Genomic DNA, 27615 nt, shown 5'->3' with positions numbered 1-27615 from the left:
CATGCTAGGTTTGCTACTGTTTGTTTTTCGGCTTCCAAGTTTGATGTATGTCTACGGAACTGGCACTGCAGCAGGCAGTGTGGGATATTTTTGGCAAGGGAGCACAGCTGGACCTAGAAGAATCGATACGTATATCTATTGTGAGAAAAAGGTCAATTGCCTAATATCGACATCTCGTCGTCTAATGCCTGCTGCCTTGGCCTGCACGCTGGTTTGGATCGACTAGGTCTATTTTCGAGGGAGTTCCTTGTTCACCACATACTCGGGGCCTAGGACCAGGACATTATCCATGGAAACTGTTCATACTAATTTGCATAAGGCTGGTGGGGACATCATACGTCGACTATCTAGTTTTTGATAGCGGGGCGGCTCGCTACCAGATATCAAAGGAATTGGCGTTCTGTTATCGATTAATATTCGTTTACAATATGACTCGCCGCGGCACCGGTAGAGTTCATTTTGCATCCGATATCATGAAATGATTACTCAAGTTACAGCTGGCTACTGGTTAATATAATATAATATTGACCAGGGAGGCTTACTCTGATTCCTTTGGCGGACGAAGGATTCGAAATCTCGCAATTCTTCGCAAATCAAGATATCGAAGGACGTCTTTACTAATGATGCGGGCCCGAATCCCATCGCCCATTCACCAAAGCCGATTGCGATATATATCAACATTATATTGTAAAGAATTGATATCTTAAACGTCCCATCGCACTTGGCTGCGATGGGTACACAGCATAAATGTGCAGAATAGATACTTGCATATAGCTGCGGGCGAGGTCAAAGCACACTCAAATCGGATATAGAGCAGGATTGTGCGGCAGCGGATGCACCTAGACGAATTGATGTATTCGAAATGCTGTAGGCCTGCCATCGCCACCACCGACCAAGGTCGCCGGTATAATATCTGCACATATAGGCGTATGTGTAATTCACTGCCTTGCAAGCCTCGTCGTAGCCTCGAAGTGAATACCCAAATAATGATTCTCACAGTTGCTGCACTGATTTGGCTCCAACATCTGACCAACTTCTAATTCGATATCGTATCGAGAGATGTATTGTGTTCAGCTCAAGGGTCAGCTGCTTCGGATAACTTTTCGTGCAACATGAACATGCGTGAATTTTATAGGTTTTGTATGTTGCACCAATAGACGAAGATATCACGATATTAAACCAGGAACTCGGAAACAAGTAAGCCCTCTTGTTATTGAGTAGACTTGGTTCGGCAGGAGCCGGTTTCGAAGATATCAACTTCAACAATGCATGACTGAAAAGGCTAACAAGGTTGACATTTGATGATTTAATTGCATGCGCTTGGTCCCGTGGGACTGATCAAAAGGCTGAGCTTTGAAGGTCTGATGTCAGCTGTAGCTGGGTTAGACAGAACGAGCATCTGGTATCTCATATCTTTGGTTATCAGAAATTGAATCCTTAGAAATGGAGGATGGACATGAATAAAACCGTGAACTTTTTGTGGTGTTTATGTGGCAGGCTAACGCCAAGAGGAAGCTGACCATTTTCTGGGACATTAAGTGCGTGGGACACAACGCACTTTTGAGCACCAATGGCTAAGCCCCACCCGTAGCGAGTGGCGCACCCAAGCTTAGCCGCAATCAAGCTCCCAAGAGCCGCGAGGCCCGCCCTGATGTCAACATACTCCCTATAGCTCATACATCCGACGACCAGCATACCATATTCATCATGCCGGTACGAATTGCTTCCTACAACCGCTTTGGTCTATCTTTTGGATGCTGATGTATCTTAGGCCTATCATTCCAGCTTCCTCAGTGATACCGATGTCCGGATAATAGGTACGCGATCATACGTTGTCAGCTATGGATTCCCCGCAAACCAGCTTCAGAACATCGATGTACTCGACCAAAGCTAACAGAATCCTCTCTCGAAACTATAGGAAACTTTGGCCTCTTACCTCTCCGGACTAGAACTCGTGGCCCTGCCTATACACTTCCGTTACTCGGGCCTGAAGATGACGAGATCCATGTCGATCCAGAGTCGGAGTCTTACGATATCTTGGACGAAACTTTAGTGCTATTCAGGGCAAATACTCTATTCCGAAACTTCGAGATCAAGGGACCAGCCGATCGGGTGTTGATCTATGGTATCTTGTTTATCAGCGAATGTCTGGGGAAGATCAAGCCGAATATGTCCGGAAGGGAGGCCGAGAAGGTAATTGTCGAATTCACTTGCAATTATGAGTGGTGCTGGTCTCGTTCTCAGAGCGCTGTGGGTTTTAGAAGGGGCAATCGGCGTGATAGATTGGCTGACAATATCATGGGCTGGTTCTGATAGGCACTGAATACTTTGGCTCTTGAACACTTTGCATTACCTGGTGATCCGACGTTCCCATTGAATGCTCTGTTCGCTCCAGCTAGAGATAGGAACGAGGCAGATACTCTTCGACAGTATATCAGCCAAATTAGACAAGAGCTTACTATTAGACTGTTGTCGAGGGTATACTTTGACTCAGCGACTACCCCGTCGAAGGTTCGAACTCCGAATTCCTCAGTAACGAATACCTTCTTTGGAAACATGACTAATTCAGCTTGAGTCTTTTACAGTGGTGGCTTAGCTTTACGAAGAGGAAGTTTATGGGCAAGAACTTGTGAGCTTGAGCATAAATACTAGGCATTTTATATGGCTTGATAGTCTAGCTAGCCGTATGTCGGCCTTTTTGCAAAGCTAGTATCTCACCTTCGTCTTACTTCCGATCCCTTTACAAGCGACTCTACATTACATTACAATCTATTATATTTCTGAAAAGTGGTTCTGAACTACATCTTAAGTTCGTAATTATAATCGGTGTTCTTTCCGAGTTTTATACGCTATAATTATCAACATTGATGGGTATAAAGTCTATATATACTGTTATCTAATACCGTGCTTACCCTCACGTGACCGCATTGCGAGTGTTTGCGTAACTTGGCCACCTTCTGGAAGCATCGCTAAATTCGACGCCGCCGCACCTGCCTAAATTTTCGGCCTTTGACAACCGTGTTAACTCAACCCAGACAAAGGACCGGTCTCCTTTTCCTCAACATCCCACATCCCCAGTACTTAAACCTGGGCCCATTCTTCCCTCTGGTCTTCTTCCCTACCACCGGTGTCCCTACTGAATTTATTCCATCAAATTCATATCGTCTTTCATCTTCATCGACACAATGTTCGGCTTAAACCCTCAAATGTGAGTTTCCCTGCGACGTAGTCAGAGCGACGTAACCCTCGTGACACCCGCAAAAATGGAATCGGATGCTAACGGATTAATTTTATAACTTCAGTTCAAACATCGTTGTAGTCCTCGGACTGATGCAACTCGCGAAGAAGATACCTTTCGAAGATGAGAACGTCCTGTGGGCTGTCCGTGGTCTCTACATCCTCTCCAACATCGTCATTGTCTCTCTGTACTTCTATGTTGGAAAACAGATCAAGAAGAAGAATGGTAAGTTAATATCACACACTCATTTTTACCAGTATAAACTATACGTATACCGATAATAGCGAACCAATGCTAATTTTGTTGCCTGCGAATAATAGACATGACCACCCTCAAATATGTCGAACCTGCCGCCCCACTCTCTGGTGAAGAACCCAAACTCGTCACTACCACCATTTGCCAGTACGACGAAGGCCAGCTGAAATCTCTTTACAAGTCCCAATTGACCGGCATGGCTATGGTTGGATTTATGCATCTTTACATGAAATACACCAACCCACTTTTGATCCAGAGCATCGTTCCATTGAAGGGAGCTCTCGAGGGTAACCTGATGAAGATCCACTTCTGGAACCAACCAGCTGCTGGCGATTTGAAGAGGCCGTGGAAGGCTGCCGGATTCATGGGCGCCGCTGGCGGGGAGACTAAGAGCGACAAGAAGAGCGTTGAGCAGGCTGAGAAGTCCTTTAGAGGAGGTGCTAAGGAGGAGTAAAATGATTACTTCTTTTAGTTTTTTTTACACTTTGTCTCTGCAACGAGCAACATTCATTAGCTCTTGTAGATGGATATTTAATGTGTTTTTTACGTAATGATGGGGTTGGGCCGGTTTACTGTAGATACTTCATATATCGATAATTCGGGGAGTCATTAGTAATAAAAGTTTCAGCAGTCACATTAAGATTCAAGATTGAGTGACCTTGTAGCATTTCCTCTTATCTACTACCTAAGATTCACCCTACTGTGCAAGGACTTTGGGAGGCAAAAATCATCTTAGGGTACCACGGGAATGGTTCGGTATTCGGTGTTCGGTGTAGCGCAATTTAGGCAGGGATTTCGGTGGGTGTTGCGAACGCGTCTTCCCACCAAACCCAACCGCAACCTCAGCTCTCGCGTGTTCTAAGCTTCATTCGACCAGGCCAGCAGCTTCAATACTACTACCCACGACTAAGATCACCTTTCCCGGATACTGCACATAATCTCATTCAATAGTCCTAACAACTCTCGATAATACTAGCCATAATGTCGGACGACGAAATGGATCTCGACGACGGCCCCGTCGATACGGGTATAACGTTCTCGACAATTGAAGCTAAAGGCAAGCGGAGTGCTGCCAATCTACCAGTAGAGGTTGGAGATTCTTTACCTTGGTGAGCTCTACAAATGGGTCTACTTTTCTATAGCTTATTCTTCTAAACGAAACTGTGAGATAGGGTTGAAAAGTACAGACCGCAAAGCCTTGACGATGTATCCGGTCACGAGGACATTTTAACTACAAGTACGATTCAACCCTGAGGAAATATCTATTTTAATGACAATGCTAATATAAAATATAGTAAATAAGTTTATTGCTCAAAACGTATGTTACCGAAGCTATTGTAGCTATATCACATCAGGGACTTACTATTTGCCAGAAACTACCACATCTTCTCTTCTATGGCCCTCCCGGAACCGGTAAAACATCTACAATTCTAGCTCTTGCTCGACGAATCTATAATACCAAATCCGAAGCCGCTCTCCGCCACCATGTCCTAGAGCTGAATGCTTCCGATGACCGTGGCATTGATGTCGTCCGAGAACAAATCAAAACCTTTGCCTCTACAAAGCAAATTTTCTCCTCAGCGAAATTAGAGCCTTCAAATACAACATCTTCGATCGCACAGTTCAAACTTATCATCCTGGATGAAGCCGACGCCATGACCTCGACTGCCCAGAATGCCTTAAGGCGTATCATGGAGAAATACACCTCTAATGTCCGATTCTGCATTATTGCGAATTATACCCACAAACTCAATGCAGCCCTATTATCTAGATGCACCCGCTTTAGATTCTCTCCACTACCGATCCCTGCATTACGAAGAAGGGTGGAACATGTTATAGATTCCGAAAATGTTAGAATCGATGATACAGCTGTTGATGCACTGTTACATCTCTCAAGGGGCGATATGAGGCGTGCTTTGAATGTACTACAAGCCTGCTTTGCAGGATCTACGCCACTGGATAAAAATGGTGTCGCACTATCTGGGCCGGATGTCCAAAGGGATTTGATTACCGAGACATCGATCTATGATTGTGTAGCAGCGCCGCATCCTGAGGATATCCAAGCGATAATGAATACCCTTTTGACGGAGGATATAACGACAGCTTTGATTACCGTCAACAGGATAAAAACGCTAAAAGGTTTAGCCTTGACCGATATTCTACAGGTAGTAGCGGAGGAGTTATGTCGGCTGGAGGTTAAACCGCACGTAAGAGTTCTGTGGTTGGCTGGTATGGCGGAGATTGAGGGCCGGGTAGCTGCGGGAGGCAACGAGAGTATTCAAACGGCAGGTTTCGCTGGGGTAGTCAAGGCCGGAGCAGAAATGATTGCCAAAGGGTAGTATTTATGTAAACCTTAAAGAAATAAATATCATTCTACTTGTTCGCAAGGCTCCATGTTTTGAGACAACCTTAGCGATGTACAGTTCAACAATTCTTATCAAATTGATCGACGATTTTAACATCCACTAAGCAGTCTACGGTTTGGAAAAACTGCTTCTTCTAAATTAGCTCTGCACCAGCACCATGTATCTTCCCAAAAATCTCTACTCCTTCCCTCCCAAAGGCAGTTCCAACCCCAACTGCTGCCGCCCCTGCCTTCCTCATCCTTTTGTATCCTGCTTGGTCTCCAACCCCACCAGCTCCAATAACTATTATGTCCTTAACATTTTCATGTGTACTCTTGTCTAGCATATTCCTAATGGTAAACACATTACCTAAACTCAAAGGGTGAATACTCTCCCCGGCTAGTCCGCCTACCCCGGTGCCCGATGCAGACGCAATTATTGGGGTCAATTCTCCCTCATTTGTAGTTGGTAGGTCAAATTCGTAGAATAAAGAATTCCCCAACGTATTGGTAGCAGTAATAAACGACAATATTTCAGGGAATCCTTCTACGGCGGATATCAACTCGTCGAATTGATTTTGGTAGGTATACGGCGGCGTCTTGATCCCCACCGGTACCATAGTTACATCCAAAGATTGCTGTAGGTTTGATAACCCTTGTAGATATGGTTTTAGGCCTGCAGAGGAATAAGCTGGTGGCGGTTTGTTTGGGATGTTTGGGCATGAAAGGTTGATTTCAGCGTAAACTTTGAATCTCTTTTCGTGTGCCCATTTTGAAATTGTGGAAACCGAGGAAGTGACTTCTACGGATGTGCCAGTGATTGAAATGATGAAGGGCTTTGATTGAGGGAGGTCCGAGGAGGTGATGATTGATTCTATTGATGTGAGATAGTAGGAAAGCGGGTGTGGGGAGTATCCGTAGGTGTTTAGAGATGATGAGTTTGGGAGGAATGCATGTTGGTGGATAGAAGGGTCATCCTGGAATCCTGTGACCGGGAAAGAAGTACGGGTCGTGACCGCGCCAGTCGATTCGCTATCGTATATAGCTTGGAGGTCTGATAAGGTGGTTGCCCAGGGTGTGGATGTATTTAGGAGAGGTGGAGATATGGTGATTCGAGAAGTCATTGTAATATCATATTATTCTATCGCGTGTCGGAGTGCCAATCATATAATTAATACTGCAGTGATGCCAGCAGGTGAAATCTTTATATTGACGACGCTTCCAGATGAAGCTATCGATTCCGGCGCCAGCTAAGTATCCAATTACCCAAGAGTATCTCTATCAGGTGCTAATTGCTTACCAAATATACGAGCAGGTTTGGACTAAGGGAGGTGAAAGCATCAATATTGTCCCAATACAATTTAATGGTGTTTAGATCTTTTAACGTTAACGTAATTACCTAACTTGCACTTGGACGTCCGTATATAGGTGACCTGTGTAACATATATATAGGAGACGAGGAAGTTTTGTGTTACAGCTCAAAATGCAACAAAGTCGTTTCGCCGCACGGCTGAATTTTCGATGCAATTAACGCTCGCACTCCACGAAGCCGATGACTCGAGGGACGATATCTTCGCAAGTGACGATATCGGTGGGGTTGGCTAGTAGCCTGTGTTACGTCTTGTGGTCCTTATCTCGTAATCCCTGCCTTCACAGTTTGATGAATGTCAATTCTGACCTCCGCCTCCATCAAATAACGACCCTCGATGGTGTAGTTGGTATCACAACAGGCTGTAAAAGTCTTCAGAAGTTCACTTCTGATCAATCGTAACCTGCAGGTCACCAGTTCGAATCTGGTTCGAGGGATCTTCTTTTTTGCTGATATTTTTTTCGATTTTTTAAAAATTTGCCTCAATCTTCTTTTGGATAGCCGGTGTGAACTGTGTGCAGGGATTTGAGCCCTAAAACGGGCAGGTTCGACAGGGGTGCGAATTAATCAATGTACCAGGATACCAGGAATATGAAAGACCTGGAGTTAAAAAGTTTAGGGTTGAAGCTTAGTTGGGCAGTTGGCCAAACAACGATGGATATCCAGATAGAAGTAGTCTTGTTCCCAGACGTCACAAAGTACTAAATTTTAGAGGAGGCGGATCGACCTATTTAGCAACATCGGCCCACAGATCTCCTTGCAGACTTGGAACGACCTGCACGAGCAGGCCGGGGTAGGTTGAGAGTTAGGTTCGAAAATCGCCGTATAAGGAACGAAATAACCGTTCAAAGATTCAATCATAACGATATAGCTCCCGGCCAATCCGTAAAGAATAACGGAAACGGGGTTCCATCAAATTGTTATCAACGCGGCTCCAAAGGCTCAAGGCTAGAAAAGAGATTTTTTCTTCCCAACCTATAGTACGCCTCTTTTCTTTTCGCTATCCTTCGACTCTGCCCTCACATCTGCGCCTGGTCTCGAGGCTAATCCTTCGAGGGTTATAATGCTGGCGGTGCATGCATATGAAATATAGCAATGTAGCAATGTAGCAATGTAGCGTGTAGCGGGGCGCGGGGTCAAAACTACTTACTTACTCTATAGTATAGTACTTACATGAGCGATAGCCTCTGCAGGCCTAGTTAAGAATCTCTTTCAGAACCGTATTCCGAAATGGGTTAATCCCCGAATAAAGGCCCCTAAATTTTGGAATGCAGGGCTACAAAAGCTAGAAGGGCATAAGTCGGGAATAACAACGGTTATCTTTTCCCCCGACGGCCAAAAAATTGTATTTGGGAGCCTCGATAAAACAATTCGTTTTTGGGATAGCAAGACTGGAGAAGAAGTGAAAACACTCGAAGGACACACAGAGGGTATTCGAAAAGTCGCATTTTCCCCTAATAACAAATATTTGGCATCAGCGTCGAGTGATCATACGGTTATAATTTGGGACGCAAATTTGGGAGAAAAACTAAAAATTCTTAAAAGGCATTTCGGCGCAGTTATTGACGTTGCCTTCTCCCCCGATGGAAAATGGCTGGCATCAGCATCAGCAGATACGACAATTCGGTTGTGGGATATCGACGCTATAATTGGGCGACGAACTCCGGCCACAGAAAAGCCCATACGGGTTTTACGAGGACATACAGATATCGTGTTATCGATTGCTTACTCGCCCGACGGCAAACTATTAGCATCAGGATCGGCATTGCAAGATGATGCAGTTATACTTTGGGACGTAAGAACTGGCAAACAGGTGGGAGTTTTTGATGAATTTGGTGATGAATTTGGGTTTCCAAAAGTCCTATTTACTCCCGACGGCAAAAATCTAGCTATTACGACAGATATCGACGACAGATATACTACATACTGTGTGGCAAATTTGCAGGAAACCGGGAGCTTCGATCACAGCCGAGGCTGCTTTAACGCGATCACATTTTCTCCTAGCGGTAAAGAGGTAGCGCTTTCAATGAGGAATGGCACAATTGAGCTCTGGGACACTGAAACAGGCAAAGAAATCACAACCTTCGGAACACACGATAATGATGTCGTTACAGCTGCATTTTCTCCCGACGGTAAAATCTTGGCATCAGCGTCACTCGATGGTAAAGTTGGTCTCTGGGACACAGCAATATATTGCGGCGGGGAGAAATTCAAATCGGATTCATGGTATAAAGCTGACGATTTGACAACCAACACGACAATGATCAAGACGACAGACGAACATGATGACGCCGGCTACGGTTTTGACAAAGCCATTTCCAAGATTGTTTTCTCTCCAGACGGCAAACAGGTAGCATCGGGAGCATATGACGGAGAAATCATTGTTTGGGATGTGCGAACGGGACGGCTACTGAACCGTTTCCGAGGAGGCACCACTAAAATTTTCAACCTTCAATTCTGCCCAGGCAATGACAACTCGATTCAATTGATAGCATCGACAATCAGTACGAACTCAGGGGCCAGGCTTTGGGATATAACGACAGGGCGGCAAATACACTATTTGAAGAGCGACTTCAGCATTGACCAAATATGTTTCACATCCGATGGCGAACGTCTGGCGTCGTTAACAAGGTCCGATATATCGCTCTGGAACGTAGAAAAAGGGAAAAGAGTCAAAAAGTTTGGTGCGGACTTTGCTAGGTACCGGTACCGGTATACGTACATATACCCGCCTAGCGCAATGACCTTTTGCCCTAATGGCAAACAGCTAGTAATAGCACGAGAGGGAGATATCCTGGTCTTTGACATAGCAGCGGGGCAGATAGTGCAAAAAGTTGATATGACAAAGAATACCTCGTCTCCTGCGAGGCTACCTGCTCTGGCCTGGGAAAAGACTATCAAATGCATGCATTTCTCGGACGATGGACAACAGTTGAAGACTGACCAAGGAATTTTGGCCTTGCCCCTAAATCCGGACACCTCGGGGCGTGTTTCCCTGAAACCTCTGCCAACGCCACCTATCCTCTACAGTGATAGCGGTGATAATGATTATGACTGGATAACTCAACGTGGTCAGAAATTTCTCTGGTTGCCGCCTGATTACCGTGGCCGCTGTTGGGAGCGAAGGGGCAGACTTCTTGCTATCGGGCGAAGCTCTGGGGTGGTTGACTTTATCGGGTTTCCTATTCAGCGGTAGTTACCTAAGTAGGTAGATCTGCGGATGGTACTGGAAATTTTGATCAATATGCGTATTCATGTGGCAGTGCCCAAGCAGCTATGTTCTTTGGTTCCTCACGAACGGCATATATATCCTGCTATTTTGATCGGGGCTTTGATGGATGGTAACTACGTACCGACATAGAAGGCGGTATATTAGACTTTTATTTAAATATCAGGCTAATTACATGGTATTTTGGGCTTGCTGGTTACTTAGCTCTATAAGCTGTAGATATATACAGCAGTCCGGGTGACGGCGGAGCTGCCACGAGCTTCTTGTAGAATATAGGGTGTCAAACACGCCGAAGAATCTCAATTTTGGTGCTGGTTCGAGCTACCACTAAGATTAGTGTATAATTTGCTTAATTAACGCCAAATACAAGATGGACATAAATGAGGAGACCAATACGGTACTACTAGACACCGTTGAGTTGTTGCTGTTGGATTTTGGATCTCCACTTTATACGGTGAGAAAGACTTGATCATGAGTGAAAAAATGTAAGGCAGAATGTTTAAATATGATTGAACTGGCAGCTCTTAGTTCAATAAAAGGTGGGACTAGTTAATAAAATGCTAGATGTGATTTCTGATAGCTTCAAAATTTGCAAAAGATCTAACTTCGAAAGATCTAGATCTATGGAAGAACAAGTTAACCAGTTGTTGACGTGTTGGAAATTAAAAAAGGAAGTTTATGATAACCTAAAAAGAGTAAGTTTGTTTGTCTTAAAATTACCCAAATAGGCAGATGTAATAAAGATACTTATTTAGGAAAGATTGGCAAAATCAGGAACAGATAGAAAAGCCCGGAAGAAGCGACCCTGAATCGAAGGGTATTTCGATATCCCCAAATCAAATGCAAATCGATTGCGGGAAGCTTCGATAGATACATTTTAGAAATTAGAACTCCGTTCGATCCTGAATTCGAATTCGAACCGTGATTTCGGTCTAAAATATTTGAAGCATGAAGCCGAGGTTCTCAAAAATACCATGACAATGAGGAGCTACCCAATTGCAACCGATCCAGTCAATTCTTGACAGCGCAGTCCACATATCCAATCCCCAGGCCAGCCTGCATCTCCAAAGCACTCAAATGTGATAGTCTGACGTTTCGTCGACGTGTTCTTCGTGATGACTTCGCCCGCCCCGTATCCACAGCGGGGAACCATGGAAAGCTCATCAATGAATTGCCTCAATTGCTTCGAAGGAATACGGTATTGAAAGAATAGTATGGCTAGATAAGAGGCCCTCGATCCGGTAGCTAGTCCCGATTTCCACGCGAGACCTCTAGCTCTAGTTCTGAGGCTCGCCGCGATTTCGTAAACACTTTTGAACAAATGCGCCAACAGTGAAATTCCTTAATTTAGGTATACTAAGTTTACTAAGATTATTTTTATTACTAAGTCTAAAAAGGGCCGGTCCCTTAATCCTCCTGAGATGTCCTCCGTTTCCCAAGACCTCGCTTTCTTCCTTAAACATTTCGTGGAATGCAGTGTTCGTCCACAAATCCAGCTTCAACTTCAGCTTCAGCTTTCTACAACCTCGAGTTTGGCGGAGAGGAATTACAACGCAACGCAGTTACAGTCAACGAGCGAAAAGATGGATAAGATCGAGGATAACTCGAAGTTCTTGCCGGCCGTTCCGAGACCTAAGCCAATCGACATATCTCATCACTTGTCGCCGTTGGCTAGAAGGTTTAAACAGTCGAAGTTACACAGCTTGTACAAATATGGTGCTAGTAAGGATCCTTGTGTTTCCCCATTGTCGCCATTATATTATATACATTGTCATTGCGTGGAAACCGTTACTCGCGCCTGGCAAAATGTTACGGTAACCCGTTAAGGGATTATCGAGTTCTAAACGATGCTATGCTTGAATACTGATACGATGATTATATAAAATAGTTCCCGGAATGGCCAATCTTGCCGGCGGCATGCCTCATCCTTCCTTCTTCCCATTTGACACCCTCTCCGCCACTGCTCTCACTCCGAACCATTTTACCACTACTCTCCATACGACTTTCCTTCAACTCCTCGTCTCTATCAAAAAGCCTAGTCACTTCACAATCCCCAAATTCCCTCCTCCAAATTCCTCAGATCCCTCTACAGATATATATCTCGCACGTGCGTTACAATATGGCCCTTGTGAAGGCCTACCAGTACTTCTTGAATTTATTAAGGATTTTGCTGTGAACTACCAACACCAAGGGAAGATTCCGTATGATTCGCCGAGTGTTATTATGACCAGTGGGAATACAGATGGGTTTAATAAAGCACTGGAGGTATTGGCGGACCCATATCGAGGGGATAAGATCCTGATGGAAAAGTTTGCTTATAAGGGTGCTGTGAACAGTAAGTTGCCGACTCCGGTTTTAGATTTATCGTATTTCAATTGTTGAAGATACTAACGATGATATCATGGCAGCTGCTGCTTGCAGAGGAATCGACGTCGTACCGGTTGACGTCGATAAGGAAGGTATGGTTGTTGAAGGAGACGACGGTCTTCAGGGTATACTTGAGTCATGGGATGTCAGGCGAGATGGGCCTCGCCCCCACCTTCTATATACTGTCACGTAAGTTAATCTATGTTTTGGGTGTTATTTTAGAGACGTAAAACTGACAAATTGCAAACAGAATGGGTCAGAATCCCACCGCCGGCGTTCTCAGCGTCAAGCGACGAAGACAAATCTATGCACTCTGCCAGAAATACGATATAATAATTCTTGAGGATGATCCATACTGGTTCTTGCAATATGACCGCTTCACCGAAGTTCCAGATAATGATACCTTCTTGTCAACCCTGGTGCCTTCCTATATCACTATCGATACCGACGGGCGGGTCCTGCGGTTTGATACGTTTTCCAAGACTATGGCACCAGGATGCCGACTTGGCTGGATGTTAGTATAACCATTTCCGGACCCAGTGGATAAATATATACATTTATAGATACAGACGCTGATAAACACCCTCTACAGCATCGGCCACCCCACCATAGTAGACCGCATTCTCCGTCTCTCCGAACTAACAACCCAGATGCCCTCCGGTGCGACCCAAGCACTTGTTGCCAAACTTTTGGTCCATACATGGTCCATGTCTGGTTGGATAACTTGGCTCTCCCTCCTCCGCCACCAATACGAGTCTCGAATGAATACTCTCTGTATTTCTCTTGAGGCTGGAAAAACAGTAACAATGATCCACCTGAAGAACATTCGGCTGAAGGAGATCGTGGATCAGGATGGGAATGTTATCGATAGTGGAAAATACAGTTTGGTCCACAAGGCTGTGAAAGAATTATATGAATTCGAAAGACCAATGGGGGGAATGTTTGTGTGGGTCAGGGTATACTTTGAGATCCACAGACTTTATGATGGGATGAATGGACGAGAAATAATGAAGGCTCTTTGGGAGTATTTAACAGGCGAGGAACTCAGGTGTTTGGTATGCCCCGGGCAGGCCTTTGGGGCGACTGATGAGATTGAAGAACGAGAAGCATGGAAGTATTTCAGGCTCTGTTTTGCAGCTGTCGAAGAGACTGAGTTAAAGAGGGCAAGTGTGGCGTTTGGTAATGGGGTGAAGGAGTTTTTTGAACTGCAGGAGTTCCCGAAGAGGGATGATGAGGAGAATGCAACAGCCATGGATCTACGTATGCCACAGTTCTGCTAGGTTGGGATTTGATTTGGATTTGTTTAGCTATGCTATTATTTTTGGGAGCTATGGGGTTTGGTCGTATATACTTTGTAGGTATTGGTTTTCATTGGTTAATGATGGATGAAGTTATATATTTTGTGTAATATAATGAGCAGATTGAACATGCAAGGTTTGGGATAGTAAACAACTATATTACAAGATACTTCTGGGCCATTGATAAAACCTGCGATTAGAATGCGGCCTTATGCGCAGGCCTTCGGGGTCCCATTGCGCTGGTACCCACGCATAAATGTACTGTATACCGAGTCGCCTGATACTAATACAATCAATATATCCATGCTGACCATAGAGGAATGATAATCCAGATCGTGGTATTATAGGTTACATTAGCCAAAAAACAGAGTAAGCGATAATACATCGCAAGTCCAAACACTTCCCTCTGCCAATATATATATCAAAAGAAAACGAAAACAAAGAAAGAAAGAGTAAGCTTTGTTGAAAGATCCCAGTCAGATAGTCATCACATAAAGACCGCAAATATCATCAACATGCCAATTCTAAAATGCCCAAAAAACGAGGTTTATCTTTTGTTCTTCCTGTCCCACCTTTTATCCCGGCCCTTGAGATCCGGATTCTTTTTCTCGCCATCTGGTAGGTGCCTCTACTGGCCATCCCACTGGAGCGGCATCTCTGCGCCCTCGATTAGCTCGATTCCTTGTTCATCATCAACGAGCTTCGCAAATTCTTCTTCCGTTAATACTCCACCACTTTTAGAACCCTCCGGTCGAGGAAGTGCGAAGACTTCTCTCGATACAACCTTGACTTGCATGAGCACACACCCAGCTACATGCCAAATATCTTCTAAGGTTTTCAATGCTCCAACACTAAGCCTTATTCTCTCCTTTGCCATAAACCCTTCTTCGCCGTATAAAAGCCACGAGCAGGCGGATAAATGGACAATCGCACTTAATGTTATGATGCACGTAAAGAATGGCGTGTGTTTAATAAGCGGTGTTGGGAGAGTTATGAGTTTTGATATTGCGTCTGCTGCGCGGATTGCTTTCGTCGTGTGAAAAGCGACGGGTTTTGATGTTGTTGTCCATTGGGTTGGTGGTGTACAAGATGTTTCGTCCGGCACAAGTGAGATGGCGAGATGCGATTTTGGTCGGTGTAGGTATATAGATGCACTAAATTACGGGTCAGGTGTCATCCGGGTAGCCATGGTTGGGTCAGAAGGGCTTACGCATTTATCACCATATGAGCTTGAAACAACATCTCATCCACTCTGCCATCTTTATCTACCAGTTCTTTCTTCCCGGCTGGTAAATGCAACATCCAATTCACTAAACTTGTATCTGCAGAGTCTACTCGAGGGTCATCCGGATTGTCGCTTCCGCCACATGCCAAAACTTGACCTAGTATCCGTACCGCTTCGACTCTGTAGGCATACGATGAGAAAGGCCGGTTATCCTCTGAAAAATATCTTTCGTCGAAATCTACCAATGATCTTGTGGGTGGTATTCGACTGGATAGATATTCTTGTTCCTCGCAAGGCAATGGAACCGTGCATTCTACGCTCCATAGCCTGAAGCAATCTCTTTGGTGGACTCCTGCAAATATTCCATCTAAGAAATATAGTTCCCACCATGTCCGCCGCCAGCTTTCTTCTATCACCGGATCGCCCTCGCCGGCTGCTTCTGCAAACCCCTCAAGGTTCATACCAAGCTCCAAAGCCATTTCGATCGCAATATCTTTGACTTGACCGCTACGTTCTTGAAGATTATCTGCATGTAGGCCTATGGCGAACAGTAACATCGCTTGTACCGTGAATGAGTTCCGCGGCGCATTTTGTTGAAATAATGTAAAATCTGCAGCATCTCGAAATGATTGATGTGGGGCAGAAGGTGCATAGAATGACCCAATGAATCGCATAACCGGTAGTAGCTGTGTAAGTTTAGCTGCTGCGGTTTTAATAAGATACGCGGGTGGAAGAATGAAAGGGTGTGCGGAGTGAAAATATGCATAGTAAAGTTGGATCAAATTGGCGGTCGGTTGAGGCGGGAAATGATCGTGGACTGATGCGAAGTTAGTCGATCCCCGATAATGGTTTCTGACATTTTCCAATGCATTTGGGGGAGGAGGTCCCGGGTTTGGCAGATTCCTCGACACTGGTGGCGAATTCGTAGGTGATACTGTGGCGTTCGAGGCGGCGGAGACAGAAGCTTGTCGAGTTTGTGATGATGCACGCGATGTTGACCCTCGTTCTAGACAGCATTGCAACTACATGTTAGTTTACGCCTTTTTGCATTCTAACATCCTCAAGGGACCACTTCAACACCATCATTCCACCTCGGAAAAAGCAAAAAGAGGTATCGAAGTTGAGGGGCGATGTCGTGAGAAGGACTGGAAATTGTACCATTACCGCCACCATCACTCATGACCCCAAACCCGCCTTCCCCGCCACTAACACTTCCTGCCCTGCTCTGGGCAGAAGTTCGTCTCCTACTTCCCTTCCATCCTCTCCTACTTTTGACATATAGACAATCCCTGGTATCGGTCACACATCTTGAGCAGCTGGGTGTGCCAGCATCGCATTTAAGATGGCGGCTCCGACACTCAGTACACGCTAGGGGGACAGGAGGAGGGCCTACAAATCTCGCGACTCTCAAATATGGCTGGCCGCCAGTGTTACCAGACTGTGGTGGTGGAGGGGATGCTTCGACTTTCACGCCGCCTTGCATGACATCGCCGCCTTCGGTGTATATCGTTGAGGGGATTGTTTGAGATGGTGGTAGAGTGGCAGACTGCGGCGATGGGAACAGAGATGGTTGGTGTATGGTTTGCGGCGATATCAAGTATTCTGTAGTTGTTGGAATACTAGGGTGTGAGTTGGATCTTAAGGGGAGGGAAGGATATCCCATTCCATTTGTCGGTAAGCCAGTGGTAGGCAGCACGCCGACACCAGAACCAGGGTATCTGTAGGCTCCACTTTCTTCCTCATCATAATTATCTGCGGATGGAGGAGGGGGTTGCTGGTGAAGCTGGAGATTTTGATATTGGGCGATTGCGACAGGTTGTGAGAAGTCTGGCATCGTGAGACGTTTTAGATGGTATAGGGGACGTGGAGCTATTAAAATCGATCAGGCCTTCCAGGTCTTTCCTGGGCCACTTCCTATCATGCACCTTGTAGGCGGGCGGAAGAGCAAGCTAGGTTGTATGCACAATAAGACTGACACAGCACTGCTTCTTTTTTTTTTTTCGAATGAGAAACCAGGGCAAGAAAAAACGAATGAAAGAGAAATGGTGCCTGCTTGTGAAGTGAATTGTATTCCTCGACGCCGCAAGCGCTCAAGGGCGAATTATCGCAGATAACGATTTGGCGTTACACAAGCAAATATTGGGGATATTGATATCGAAAGCAAAAGAATTGTTCTGGAACCGACAAGCTGGTGACGATGTGCTGCTGCGCGGAAAGAATCGATTGGGCGATTAGCATGGTTGTTACGTACAAATAATTGCTAGTTGCAGTAACTGTCAAGAGGAGGCAGACGACACACCTCTAGGTATCCAATGTGGGCAATCCGATATGTAACTTCAGATGACAAATGGGTTTTAAATGAACCGCGGGTTTAATCAAACACGAAAAACTCCGAAGCTTGGTTGAGGAATTTAGGTATTTGGGGATGTTTGGGGAGCTTCTCCTCAGCTCTTCCGCAAGTTGAAGGCGTTCGTAAATGATGCGAACCCGCTTTCTGAAACTAAGAGGCAACCGCGAAGAAAACGGTGCCTGGGACTGTGGACTTTGAATCTGAGTCAAGGCCCTGTCAAGAGCCTCACTGTACCTGGATAGCTGTCGGGATTACGTGCGTTAAACTGTCAGGAATTTTCTTGGTTCATTCGAGAAAATGATGCGTAACAATTAAAAAGAGTGGTCGGCGATCATGAAAAGACGGCGACCAAGCAGGCAGATAAGCAAGAGGAGTCGAAAGGGAAATAAACCCCTCTCTTCTCTTGCTAATGCGAGTCCCGGCAAGCTAGCAGTTGTGCCACGCTATCGGGTGGAGGGCATGCCGCTAACAGTCTTCGATAGGGAAGGAACGAACGGCTATTAGGGAGGCCCTCGCAGGATAATGAAGTGCTCCTGGAAATAAATACTGACATGCATCCCCGCTTTTCAAAAGCAATGGCCTTGCATCGGATTCATCTCTTTATTTCATTCTCCTGAAATCGTCCTGTTCCGGTGCGCAGCAAACAAAAACGAAGGATGATTCCTGTCCAACTCCTCTCCAATATCTCCGTTTTCATTGGAGCTCAATCTTTCGATCACCAGTGCGATTGGGATTAAAACCGATATCTGTGCGGAGACCCCCACTATCAGCAGCGACCTTTCCACTTTTCATCCCACCCTCCTTCAGGGCCTTTAAGATCAAACCACACAAGAAACTCTTGGGTGACTAGGTACCCAACTGAGAGAGATTGAAGCTGTGCAAACTCACAACTCTCGATACTCGCGGATGCCTAGTACTCGGCCGGTTGATTTTGACCGGCTATCCCACGGCATTCGATTGCTGCCGTATAATCAGATGCTCTTGTCGATAGATTTATGAAGAACCATTTCGCTATGAAGGGTGAAAAGCTGATTCGCCCCTGGTCGTCCGACTGCGGTTGCTTATCATCCCGCGCTGCCGACTCCAAATTCGGCCTAGTCAGGTGGCCGACTCGTCTGAAATTCCCAGATTTCTGGCCCTTCCGGCCGTGGCTTGAAAGCCTTCGGGTTTATGTCGTATCTTTGGAATTATTAACACATTCAAAAATATGCCGAGATATCCATCCGGGGCTTAGTGACCGTGACTTGAAAAACTTTTCACTTGTTGTCTGTGCAAGATCGTGTATACTTCTATAGCTCTCGAATTCAAATGTATACGATCGTATAGACCCGTAATCTAGTGCTCGTTTCAGCAACTGGGGTTGACATCGCTAGAAATGCATGGGGCTAAGGGAAGCTTAGATCCGGCCCTGGTTTGTTGATCAGCCACAAAAGCCTAAAAAACATGTGATCGAGGCACTATATTCACGATGTTTCTTCTCGTGAAAGAAACGTTTCACAAGATAGAAAGGTGGTGGAGATAGTGGTGAGTAATTCGTGTCGAGGCGATATCGGTATAGAAATCCTGAAGAGAGAACTGGTACTGGGGGAGGCTGAGACCAGGTTAAACCTCGTCACGAGACCAGCAGCCACATCGAGCGATGGCAACACAGAAAATCCAACAATCCATAGCTTTAAATAAACTAAAGCACCCAAAACACCACATATATTACGCACTATTGCGATCGTCAGTAGGATACCTTAGAATTATATTATATTAGGTAACTGTCGCAATTCCAACAGATGAAGATCGCGGTATGCTTCGAATTGTGCAAAGGATATATCAGACGTACATATCAACTGGCAAGAAGATAACTCGTTACTCATACTCCTCCATGCATCACCGGATATCAACACCTCTCGAGTCTCCCCTTTACCTCTCGCTGGCGAGTGTCAACAGACACTACATTGTTTGAAAGGGAGAAGAAAAGAGGTTTCTTGAATTCGTAAAATAGCTACTCGACTATCCTACCCCATATCTACCCTGGAAAGCTGGATATGATGGCTTTAATTTTTCGCAAATTCAACACCCCCCTTTTTCGTACTGCTGCCTCCAGCAAGTTTTGTCATTTTAACCGCCCCACTAAGAAATTAATACCTCACTACCGCTTTAATGTATGTCTCAGTTCCAGTCTATAAACTAATCTATTCGTCGACGCCGTGGTCTATGTTTCTAATTCAACTTGCCGGGCAGACTACAAACAGCGGTCCTTCTACGGGGGGAAATCCTCAAAAAGAAAAGGACGAATCTAAAACGGTTCCACCCACCTACAGACGTCAACTTTTCTGGATAGGTGCATTCGAATCTATAACGCCCGCGGTGTTTATTCTTGTTTGTCTCGAGCTCTGGGCGGGGTGGGATGATATGAGGACTTTAACCAGGCTTGGTTGGCGACGAGTTTTAAAAATAATCTGGGATCGTTGTCGGCGTCTCTAAGTCTAGCCTGTGGGTGAATGCAGCTTACGTGTCAAATGGGGTTTTAGAGGCGATGATATGGGACCAATTAGCGTATATAATCCTATTTCGCTTTATTGGCGGCGAGATCGATGCCCACGAATACTGGCCCTGTTAATTGTTAACTTGTAGCTGCGCTGCAACATAGCCTCGAGAATACTCTGCAACCTATAGATGCAATTCATTATATCTTTGAAAGAATTCTGAAAAATTACGGTTTTCGGCCGGCACAACTGTACAAGGGCTCCTAGCCTCAAGACTAAAAAGACCACAAGTATATTTTTGAATAAACACGCAGTATTATTATCAATCCATTCACCTTTATGTCTGAAAACTAGTACGCGTATACGGCGGCGGCCTTGAGGTCATACATGAAAGCTACAACCAATTTGCATGAGTTCCCATGCTAAAAAATAACACTGGCTCGTTCAAAGCTTCAGAACCCCGTAGATTACACAAATTCGCATAGGTCAAACTTCAGACACACCCACGTTGAGGCTCATGCAGTAATTATAAATTTGATGTACCACAGGGAAAAGCACCAGAGAATATAGCGCTGGGATACCTACTATATATGGTTGGACACAGACCTCCCAAGGATTAGTTTTCCCTCACGATCGACTTGGCCAGGACTTTCGATCCGGACGGTAAGAACGGCAACTTACCGTTCTCACTCCCTCCCTCCCGCCGCCATGATACCGCACCGACTGAAAACAACTTACCGTATCCCTGTAACTCTGCCGTCTGCCTTCCGGCTTCCTCGGGTCTCGTTACACAGCGTGTCCCAAGCCGGCGTCGTGGATTTGGATTAAATATCCCTCTCTGCAAAATGCACATGCACCAACGCCCACGGGATTAAATGAAAGCATCTTATTCCGCAATCCAATACAGAAGAACTCTAAAGTTAAGCATCATGTTATCCACTGCGCGACGAAGTGGGTGGGGCATCCGGTTCGTTCCAGCAAATAAACTAGCGACAGGTCGTTCGCTTGTGTAACATATACATGTATGGTGGGGGGTAGATGTACCCCCCAGTACTCTGTTTGATGATTCACAGGGAAGGGTATATGGTACGTATGCGGCCCGTGTGGTCAGAGATATTAATCGATTGATACAGATTATCTGATCCGGAGCCAGGCCCGCCGACTGTGGTTGTGTTACACATTGTATTGCATATTTTCACGGGACTGTATACCTCCTTGGCAGCTCCGAGGAGTTGGATATGGCTGAAAATGGAGTACCGACCAATGCATTTACGTTCAGATCCTATGTTGCTTCTCCCTGCAATTACCTGCGCCTATCCAAGAAATCTCGAGGCCAACTAGCTCTGGCCATGGGGTTGATCATGATTACATGCATTAATCCATGCTATAGTTGTCGGCCTGTCCAAGTGCACAGATATCGTCGATTGAAGAAGAACATTGTTCAATTGCGAGTAATTACTAACTAGTACTACTGCTTTGATAAAGAAGACTAAAAAAGGACATGCAAACAGGCTCGGTATCAGCTCTGGCCGATGTTTAAATTGTCTGTCGTCACAGGGGGATCCACAATTGTGGTAAGGCGAATATGTGCATGGTGAAAGCTCAAGTGCAAGTTTGGACATGAAGTTGATAGAAGAGAACCCCCTGTAATAGTAAATAATAATAGAAAAGAAAAGACAAAAGGCTGAGGAGCGATTTTAAACAGGAGGTATTAAGAGAATTAAAGCTGAATGCTGCGGTGGTATCTTTTTGGCTGTGAACAGGTCAAATGCAAAGCGTGAAGCAAAAAACACGAAAAAAGCACCAAGGAAACTTCAAGAAAACAATGTCGAAGCACTTTTGACCCAGAAAAATGTAACGTGTCGCTTAAACTTTTAAAGTCGTAAAGTCGTGAGGTGTAAAATTCGGCAAGACTATTGTGCATACCGTGACGAAATCTCGAGATGCCTATTTACCGGAACGGAAGATGCGGTCAAGGAAGCCACTGGAAGAGCCGGTGCGAGTCATTGGCTTTGGACTAAATCCGAGCGAGAGACGGCGTTTGGTGTCTGCAGACGAGGCCTAGAAGGATCCATGCGTCAATGTTTGCTCTATTTGATATGCAAACTAAATCAATTTCATTACAATAGGGACTTACTCTCTCTCGACTGGTCGAAACCCTTCTCTCCCTCTCATTAGACATCGACAAAGATCGCTCCATCTTGACCATCTTGTCAGTCTGACGCTGCTCAGTCTTAACCTTCTTTTTGTGCTTTCTCCTTTCTTCTTGGAGTTGTTCGAGCTGTGGAGAGTATTAGCTTGGTTCCTACCAACCAGCTGACATAGGGCTAAGGGATTAACGGAACTGAAACATACCTCTTCAAGATAATTGTTTTGTTCAGCACTCCAAGCACGATTGGCGGATTTAAGAAGCCTTTGCAACTCCTTCAACCTCTCTTCCTTCCTATCGGTCCACTCGACCGAAATAGTACTCATTCCGTCCATATCATCACTATTGCGACGAACGGATTCCTTGAAAGTGATACGAGAGGCTTGGGGAGGAGTTTCACCAGGTGTGTCAAAGTAAATCTACCTCATACTATTAGTCTTATTCTCACAACTTGAACACTTACAGTAATCAAACGTTTACACGGGGTTAAGAGGCTCGGATAGAATCACAAACTTACCGAGCGATTGATGCTAGTGTACGGACCGGAGCGGTTTCGCTCGGTCCGAACCTCGTGTTCGACCTTGTCCAAGGCAGCATGTCTGTCCTTCAAGGTTCGAAGAAGACGAAGGTTAGCTGCAACCAGCTGTTCGACAGTGCTCTTCTCAGAGATGTCGAGCCTCGAAAGTTCTTGGAAATCCTTGACGGTCTCAGAGAGGATATCGGCTGTTTGCTGAATGTAGTCGTTAACTTCATTCTTGCTAGCAGTTGGCGAGTCATCCTCCCTGTTGGAGACAACAGTCTGATGGAGGTTGGTGATAGAAACATTGACATCATGCAAGGGCACGATGCGGTCTGCTGGAGGCGCCATGGCAGTTGTATCCAACTGAAGGTTCTCAGAGGACCTGTTGGTTGGGGTCTTTGCTGGCGATGGTGGCATGTGGCTGACGAAGTATGGAACCTCTCTTGAGATGGGAATAGTGACCTTATTGAGACTTTCTTCGGACATAGACCTACGGAGGGACTGTGAAGATGGCGGTCGGGAAGGATCGTGAGTTAGGTAGACGATGGGTCTATGGAAGTCTGGGACTGTGAGGACGTTGCTGGATACGGAAGCCATTGTTGATGGCACTGGTTCTTTTTCTTGAGGTGGATTAAGATGGATTTGAACGTTCCAATCGATAACTCGGGGTCTGACGTCTTCTGTTCGACGTCGAACGTTCCAAATTACTCGCACAAAATCAAATCTTTTTTTCTCTCTTTCCCTTTGGTTAAAAGCCGATTCCCAACTCTCCTCGAACGAATGAACGAATGACTATCCAGAGAAAGATATACTAATGATGAATATGAATAGATATGGGGGGATGATATCGCAATTAGGGCGGCCGCTGAACAGATGGTCTAACGTCGGGTCTACCTTCCTTGTAATGCATGAAAGGGACCTTGGAATATCGAAGAGCTACACAAAATCGAAGGCTATTGAACGACTACGACCTGCAACCAGGCTAAAGTAGTAAGGAGGGAGTCGAAGCCTACGGAGCCAACCGATTGGCAAATTGTCAGCCTGATATTCGTCGTTTTATCTCTGAAACATAAGTTGTGAACGTGCAAGCCCTTCCAACATGCAACTATCCGACATGCTACGTTGGGGACTGCATTGGGGCAAGTGGTAATAAATTAAGGCAAACAAGGGTCTCCGCTTCTTGCTAATGCTCACTTACCGAGAGACAACTAATTTTATAGGGAAGTCCGAAAAGTCGAGGAATTTTGCGAATATACACTAGTAGAACATCGACAACATTTAGTTTCACAGCTCTTTTGTCGAATCGGGAGAACCGGTCATGTCTATATATACCCTAGAAGACCGAAAGTCGCCGGAAAGAAGTGGGTATAGCTTACAGATCTGCGGACCTGTGGGCCGTGGATTTGTCCCCGGATATAAATATGGGCTTAGTTTATTGACCGACGAACCGGCTTTAGGAATGTCGCAAACGGCTTGTCAGGCTTGTCCGCTTGGCCTTAAAACTTTGTCCAATCCCCGTGCACTGTCGTTGTCCTTAAGGGGTAACAACCTTAAAGTGGGCTACCCAATCGATGATTCGAGAAGTGACGAAAAAGTCAAACAGATACGGTTATTTTAGAAGAGTCGCAGCTAAGATATGCGCGTCTGGCTTGGGAGCTTTAAAGGGTCAAAGGAAGACAAAATAGAAAGTTGCAGGTTACTCGAACAGCTTCAAGAACAAGCAAAATCCACGTCTCCCGAGGTCGTTGGGAGATGTCCGAAGGAAGACAATGTGATAGGGAAGGGCTCACGGTTGGATTCGCAAAAATGTGGGCCTGTGGTGTTTCGAGCTTGGGAATACCCCAGAAGAACAAGATTGGACAAGAGTCTTGTGTCTCTTAAGTTTTCTTAAGATCTTATGGTCACGATAATGATCCTTTATCGCCCAGACCCGACCAAAGGATGGGAATCTGTCCTTTTATAGCTACGCCACCCCTTTCATTCGTAAAATATCCGTCGAGGAGATTCGGTGAGCACCCCCCTTGTTAACGTTGTCTCGAATCTCAGGCTGAGTTGTGGACAAGATCCAGAACCTCACCTGATAGCCCAGACCTAGGATGCACATTCATGAAACTTGCTGGTGTGTAACTGGTCAACCTTGATCCAACCTCTATCCTATCCCCCCAACCGAGACTTCTCCCTTGCATCGTCTCGCCGAAAAGGAATTCCGTCTACACCTACGGACAGTCATTAGATTTACGAAACTCATGATGGTTTTGAAAGGGAAAAAAAAGAAAGAAAAAAAGAATACCCCGGCTGTAGTATCCTATTCGATCCCGTATACTAATATCAGAAAAAGTAAAATCCTCAATAGGGCCATAAATTCTTTGAACGTGGCGCGCAGTGCCGCATATGCATAACGGGGATACTGTGTGATTTCGTCGACTGGGTATCCTTGGGTACCAAAAAGGCGGCCTGCTATTGGACTACGTCGAGGTCGCTTGGAATCTTGTTGGGCAAACGCTGCAGATTTTCAACCTGATGGGTGGCCCCCCATAAGAGTAGCAGAGACGCCATGCATCCTTGGGGGAAGGAATAGTAACTTCGTGCATGAAATAAGTTCGAATTGAAAGAAAAAAATTTCCAAAACTTCTTGGGGTCTGAACATCTACAAGGCCAAATTCATTGGGGTTTTAACTTTGAAAAGCCAATTGCCTTTTCCAGGACCCATCGAGCACACGAACGATCCAGAATCTGGAAGTATGTCTCCAGAAGATTTCTAGATCGAAACGATTTCGATTGATATCCATATTGTGCCTAGACTCTGCAAATTGCGATTAGTCGGGGAAGTAGAAACTGATCATGTCGTGAAACAGACCAGGACGGCAGTTCGATGAATTCCCACGGTCTCGAAAATCCCCCGACCAGCGGCGAGCCAGCCATCGTGAGCACCATGTGCAACGTGCTCTTCCCCAGAGGTAACAAACACGACTCTCTCGTGCTACTACAAGGAAATCCGATCAATTGGGTCCACGAAACGCAGCAAGAACGCCGAAACAGGTAGCAAATAAGTCCTCGTGATCGATTTTCTGGGTCTTTATGTTCCCCAGATGTGAAAGCACTGTGACGACGTACATATACCATGTATGTGATTATAGTGTGCACAAAGGTAAGAGAATGTGGCCTAAAATCGTGAGAAAGGGACGATACTTGCTTGACCTGGACCTGTTCCCAATGACGTGGTTCGCCATTATATGTCGAATAAGCCGTTCGCAGCGTCGTGAAGGCGAAGCCAGATGCATTAGCGGGCTGTCTTGTCCAAAACGACGGGCGGAAGGTACGGGTGCTTAGCTTAGCTGCGCTCACGATTCCTGCCCCAGACAACCGGTCAGCCGACGTCCGACCTGCAACAAACAACCCGCAACTTGCAACATCTTCAAAGCCCAAACCGCAGAAAGAAGGAAACATAACGGATTCCCCCACTTCCTTCTCGAGAAACCATCCCACACTTTACATATGGGGGTAAGACAGAACGGGGGAAGATTTCCATCGAAAACAGAATAGCCATCGATGCCCAATGTGAAGCGAAGGGGGGGAAATCCGAACTTGGTCTACGTACCTGACAGGGACAGTCATTGAGTTTCAAGCTTAGCAAAGAAATACGTATTGGGAAGTTTCTCACCATCGAATTACGAAGGTAAATCGTCATATGCTTGTCATTTCAAAATATTCCCACAGATTACCCCAAGTTTTGACGAGACTTCTAGGAACTTCATGGCCATGCATTCCTTGTTGTGCAAATATGCCGTCCATGTGTCGGGGCACCGATCGAAAATAACACCTACACCCCCCCCTCTTTCGAGATCGTAGAATCTCACTACATCTCCTCCATTTTTGAGGGATATTCCGACATGGGCTGCTTCTAACCGCTACTTCCCAGGAGGAAGACGTATATCGACATAACGGGATCTAAACTGCGGAGAAGAAGAAAATGGCTAGGCAAACCTTCGATTCGTAACAGACGGAAAGGACTACGCATCTAGCTAAGCTCTCAACAGCTAGCTCGAATTCCCCAGGTACCCACATCGCCGTTAGCTCAACGTGTCGCATCTAGAATCGATTCTTCGTCGATCTCTTTGCTTTTTCTTGATTGTTGTTTTTTTTTCGTGAGAGAAATCGTGGAGAAGACGGGTTTCGTGGTGGGACTGCACACTCGAGCTCTTAGGTCTTATTCAAATTATTTCAGCATCAAAGACCCACTGACTTCTTACTCTCTCTCCCCCACGCCCACATGTCCGCTTATGGTTGAATCAACGTTCGGAGATGCATGAAGGAGAAGCTCAAGGTAATGGAAAGAAGCAAATGGCTGCCTCAATTAGGTAGCAATTGACAACACGTGCAAACCTTGCAGGTACTGGAGAGCAGACGAGACGACAGGATCCTAGAACGAGAAATATCGACAAGGGGACATGGTTTATTCTCGCAAGGTTGAAATTATTATTATTATTTTCTTCTTCTTTTTGCATAAACCCAGGTTTTCTCGGAGAAAGTACGAGGGGGGATGGGGGTAGCAAAACATTTTTTTTTTTCGTTGGATTGATACTTTTTATGGAATATGGGGATCCTGAGAGTTTGGGGTATGGGGAAGCGAGCTTAGGAAATATCCGTGAGCTGTATTATGGAGCATACATGTTCACGGGGTTGGTTGTGACAACTGTTAGTGTTACTAAATGTGATGACTAGTTGTGATATATGCTTGGGCTTCAGTGATGAAGAAATTGTGATGTTGAATATGCGCATATGCATCTGCGCAGT

The 27615-nt window shown here is 45.5% G+C and overlaps 8 protein-coding genes across 8 annotated transcripts; 5 read left to right on the top strand and 3 right to left on the bottom strand.

The window, feature by feature from the left end:
* Positions 1-1707: 1707 nt before the first annotated feature.
* On the top strand, positions 1708-2633 carry AOL_s00215g300 (uncharacterized protein; the record flags this gene model as incomplete). Its single annotated transcript, XM_011129502.1, has 5 exons — positions 1708-1713; positions 1772-1817; positions 1919-2193; positions 2317-2511; positions 2586-2633. 5 exons carry the CDS (start codon positions 1708-1710, stop codon positions 2631-2633), a joined length of 570 nt encoding a protein of 189 aa, XP_011127804.1.
* A 552-nt stretch (positions 2634-3185) lies between these two features.
* AOL_s00215g299 (uncharacterized protein) lies at positions 3186-3947 on the top strand (the record flags this gene model as incomplete). Its single annotated transcript, XM_011129501.1, has 3 exons — positions 3186-3208; positions 3303-3463; positions 3559-3947. 3 exons carry the CDS (start codon positions 3186-3188, stop codon positions 3945-3947), a joined length of 573 nt encoding a protein of 190 aa, XP_011127803.1.
* Positions 3948-4474: 527 nt separating this feature from the next.
* On the top strand, positions 4475-5832 carry AOL_s00215g298 (uncharacterized protein; the record flags this gene model as incomplete). The annotated part of the gene is made up of 4 exons (XM_011129500.1): positions 4475-4602; positions 4666-4730; positions 4789-4811; positions 4867-5832. The coding sequence occupies 4 exons, from the start codon at positions 4475-4477 to the stop codon at positions 5830-5832; spliced, it is 1182 nt and encodes a 393-aa protein (XP_011127802.1).
* A 160-nt stretch (positions 5833-5992) lies between these two features.
* AOL_s00215g297 (uncharacterized protein) lies at positions 5993-6961 on the bottom strand (the record flags this gene model as incomplete). Its single annotated transcript, XM_011129499.1, has 1 exon — positions 5993-6961. The coding sequence occupies one exon, from the start codon at positions 6959-6961 to the stop codon at positions 5993-5995; it is 969 nt and encodes a 322-aa protein (XP_011127801.1).
* Positions 6962-8436: 1475 nt separating this feature from the next.
* AOL_s00215g296 (uncharacterized protein) lies at positions 8437-10402 on the top strand (the record flags this gene model as incomplete). The annotated part of the gene is made up of 2 exons (XM_011129498.1): positions 8437-8440; positions 8766-10402. 2 exons carry the CDS (start codon positions 8437-8439, stop codon positions 10400-10402), a joined length of 1641 nt encoding a protein of 546 aa, XP_011127800.1.
* Positions 10403-11856: 1454 nt separating this feature from the next.
* AOL_s00215g295 (uncharacterized protein) lies at positions 11857-14082 on the top strand (the record flags this gene model as incomplete). Its single annotated transcript, XM_011129497.1, has 5 exons — positions 11857-12157; positions 12324-12770; positions 12844-12991; positions 13053-13316; positions 13395-14082. 5 exons carry the CDS (start codon positions 11857-11859, stop codon positions 14080-14082), a joined length of 1848 nt encoding a protein of 615 aa, XP_011127799.1.
* A 646-nt stretch (positions 14083-14728) lies between these two features.
* AOL_s00215g294 (uncharacterized protein) lies at positions 14729-17159 on the bottom strand (the record flags this gene model as incomplete). Its single annotated transcript, XM_011129496.1, has 3 exons — positions 14729-15254; positions 15311-16331; positions 16484-17159. 3 exons carry the CDS (start codon positions 17157-17159, stop codon positions 14729-14731), a joined length of 2223 nt encoding a protein of 740 aa, XP_011127798.1.
* A 4940-nt stretch (positions 17160-22099) lies between these two features.
* Positions 22100-23418, bottom strand: AOL_s00215g293 (uncharacterized protein; the record flags this gene model as incomplete). Its single annotated transcript, XM_011129495.1, has 4 exons — positions 22100-22213; positions 22290-22433; positions 22508-22720; positions 22819-23418. 4 exons carry the CDS (start codon positions 23416-23418, stop codon positions 22100-22102), a joined length of 1071 nt encoding a protein of 356 aa, XP_011127797.1.
* Positions 23419-27615: the final 4197 nt, after the last annotated feature.

This window comes from Orbilia oligospora (genome assembly GCF_000225545.1).
Source record: "Orbilia oligospora ATCC 24927 unplaced genomic scaffold scaffold00215, whole genome shotgun sequence".
Taxonomy (NCBI): domain Eukaryota; kingdom Fungi; phylum Ascomycota; class Orbiliomycetes; order Orbiliales; family Orbiliaceae; genus Orbilia; species Orbilia oligospora.
The sequence above is the reverse complement of the archived record's forward strand: the minus strand, read 5'-3'. Positions and strand labels throughout refer to the sequence as shown.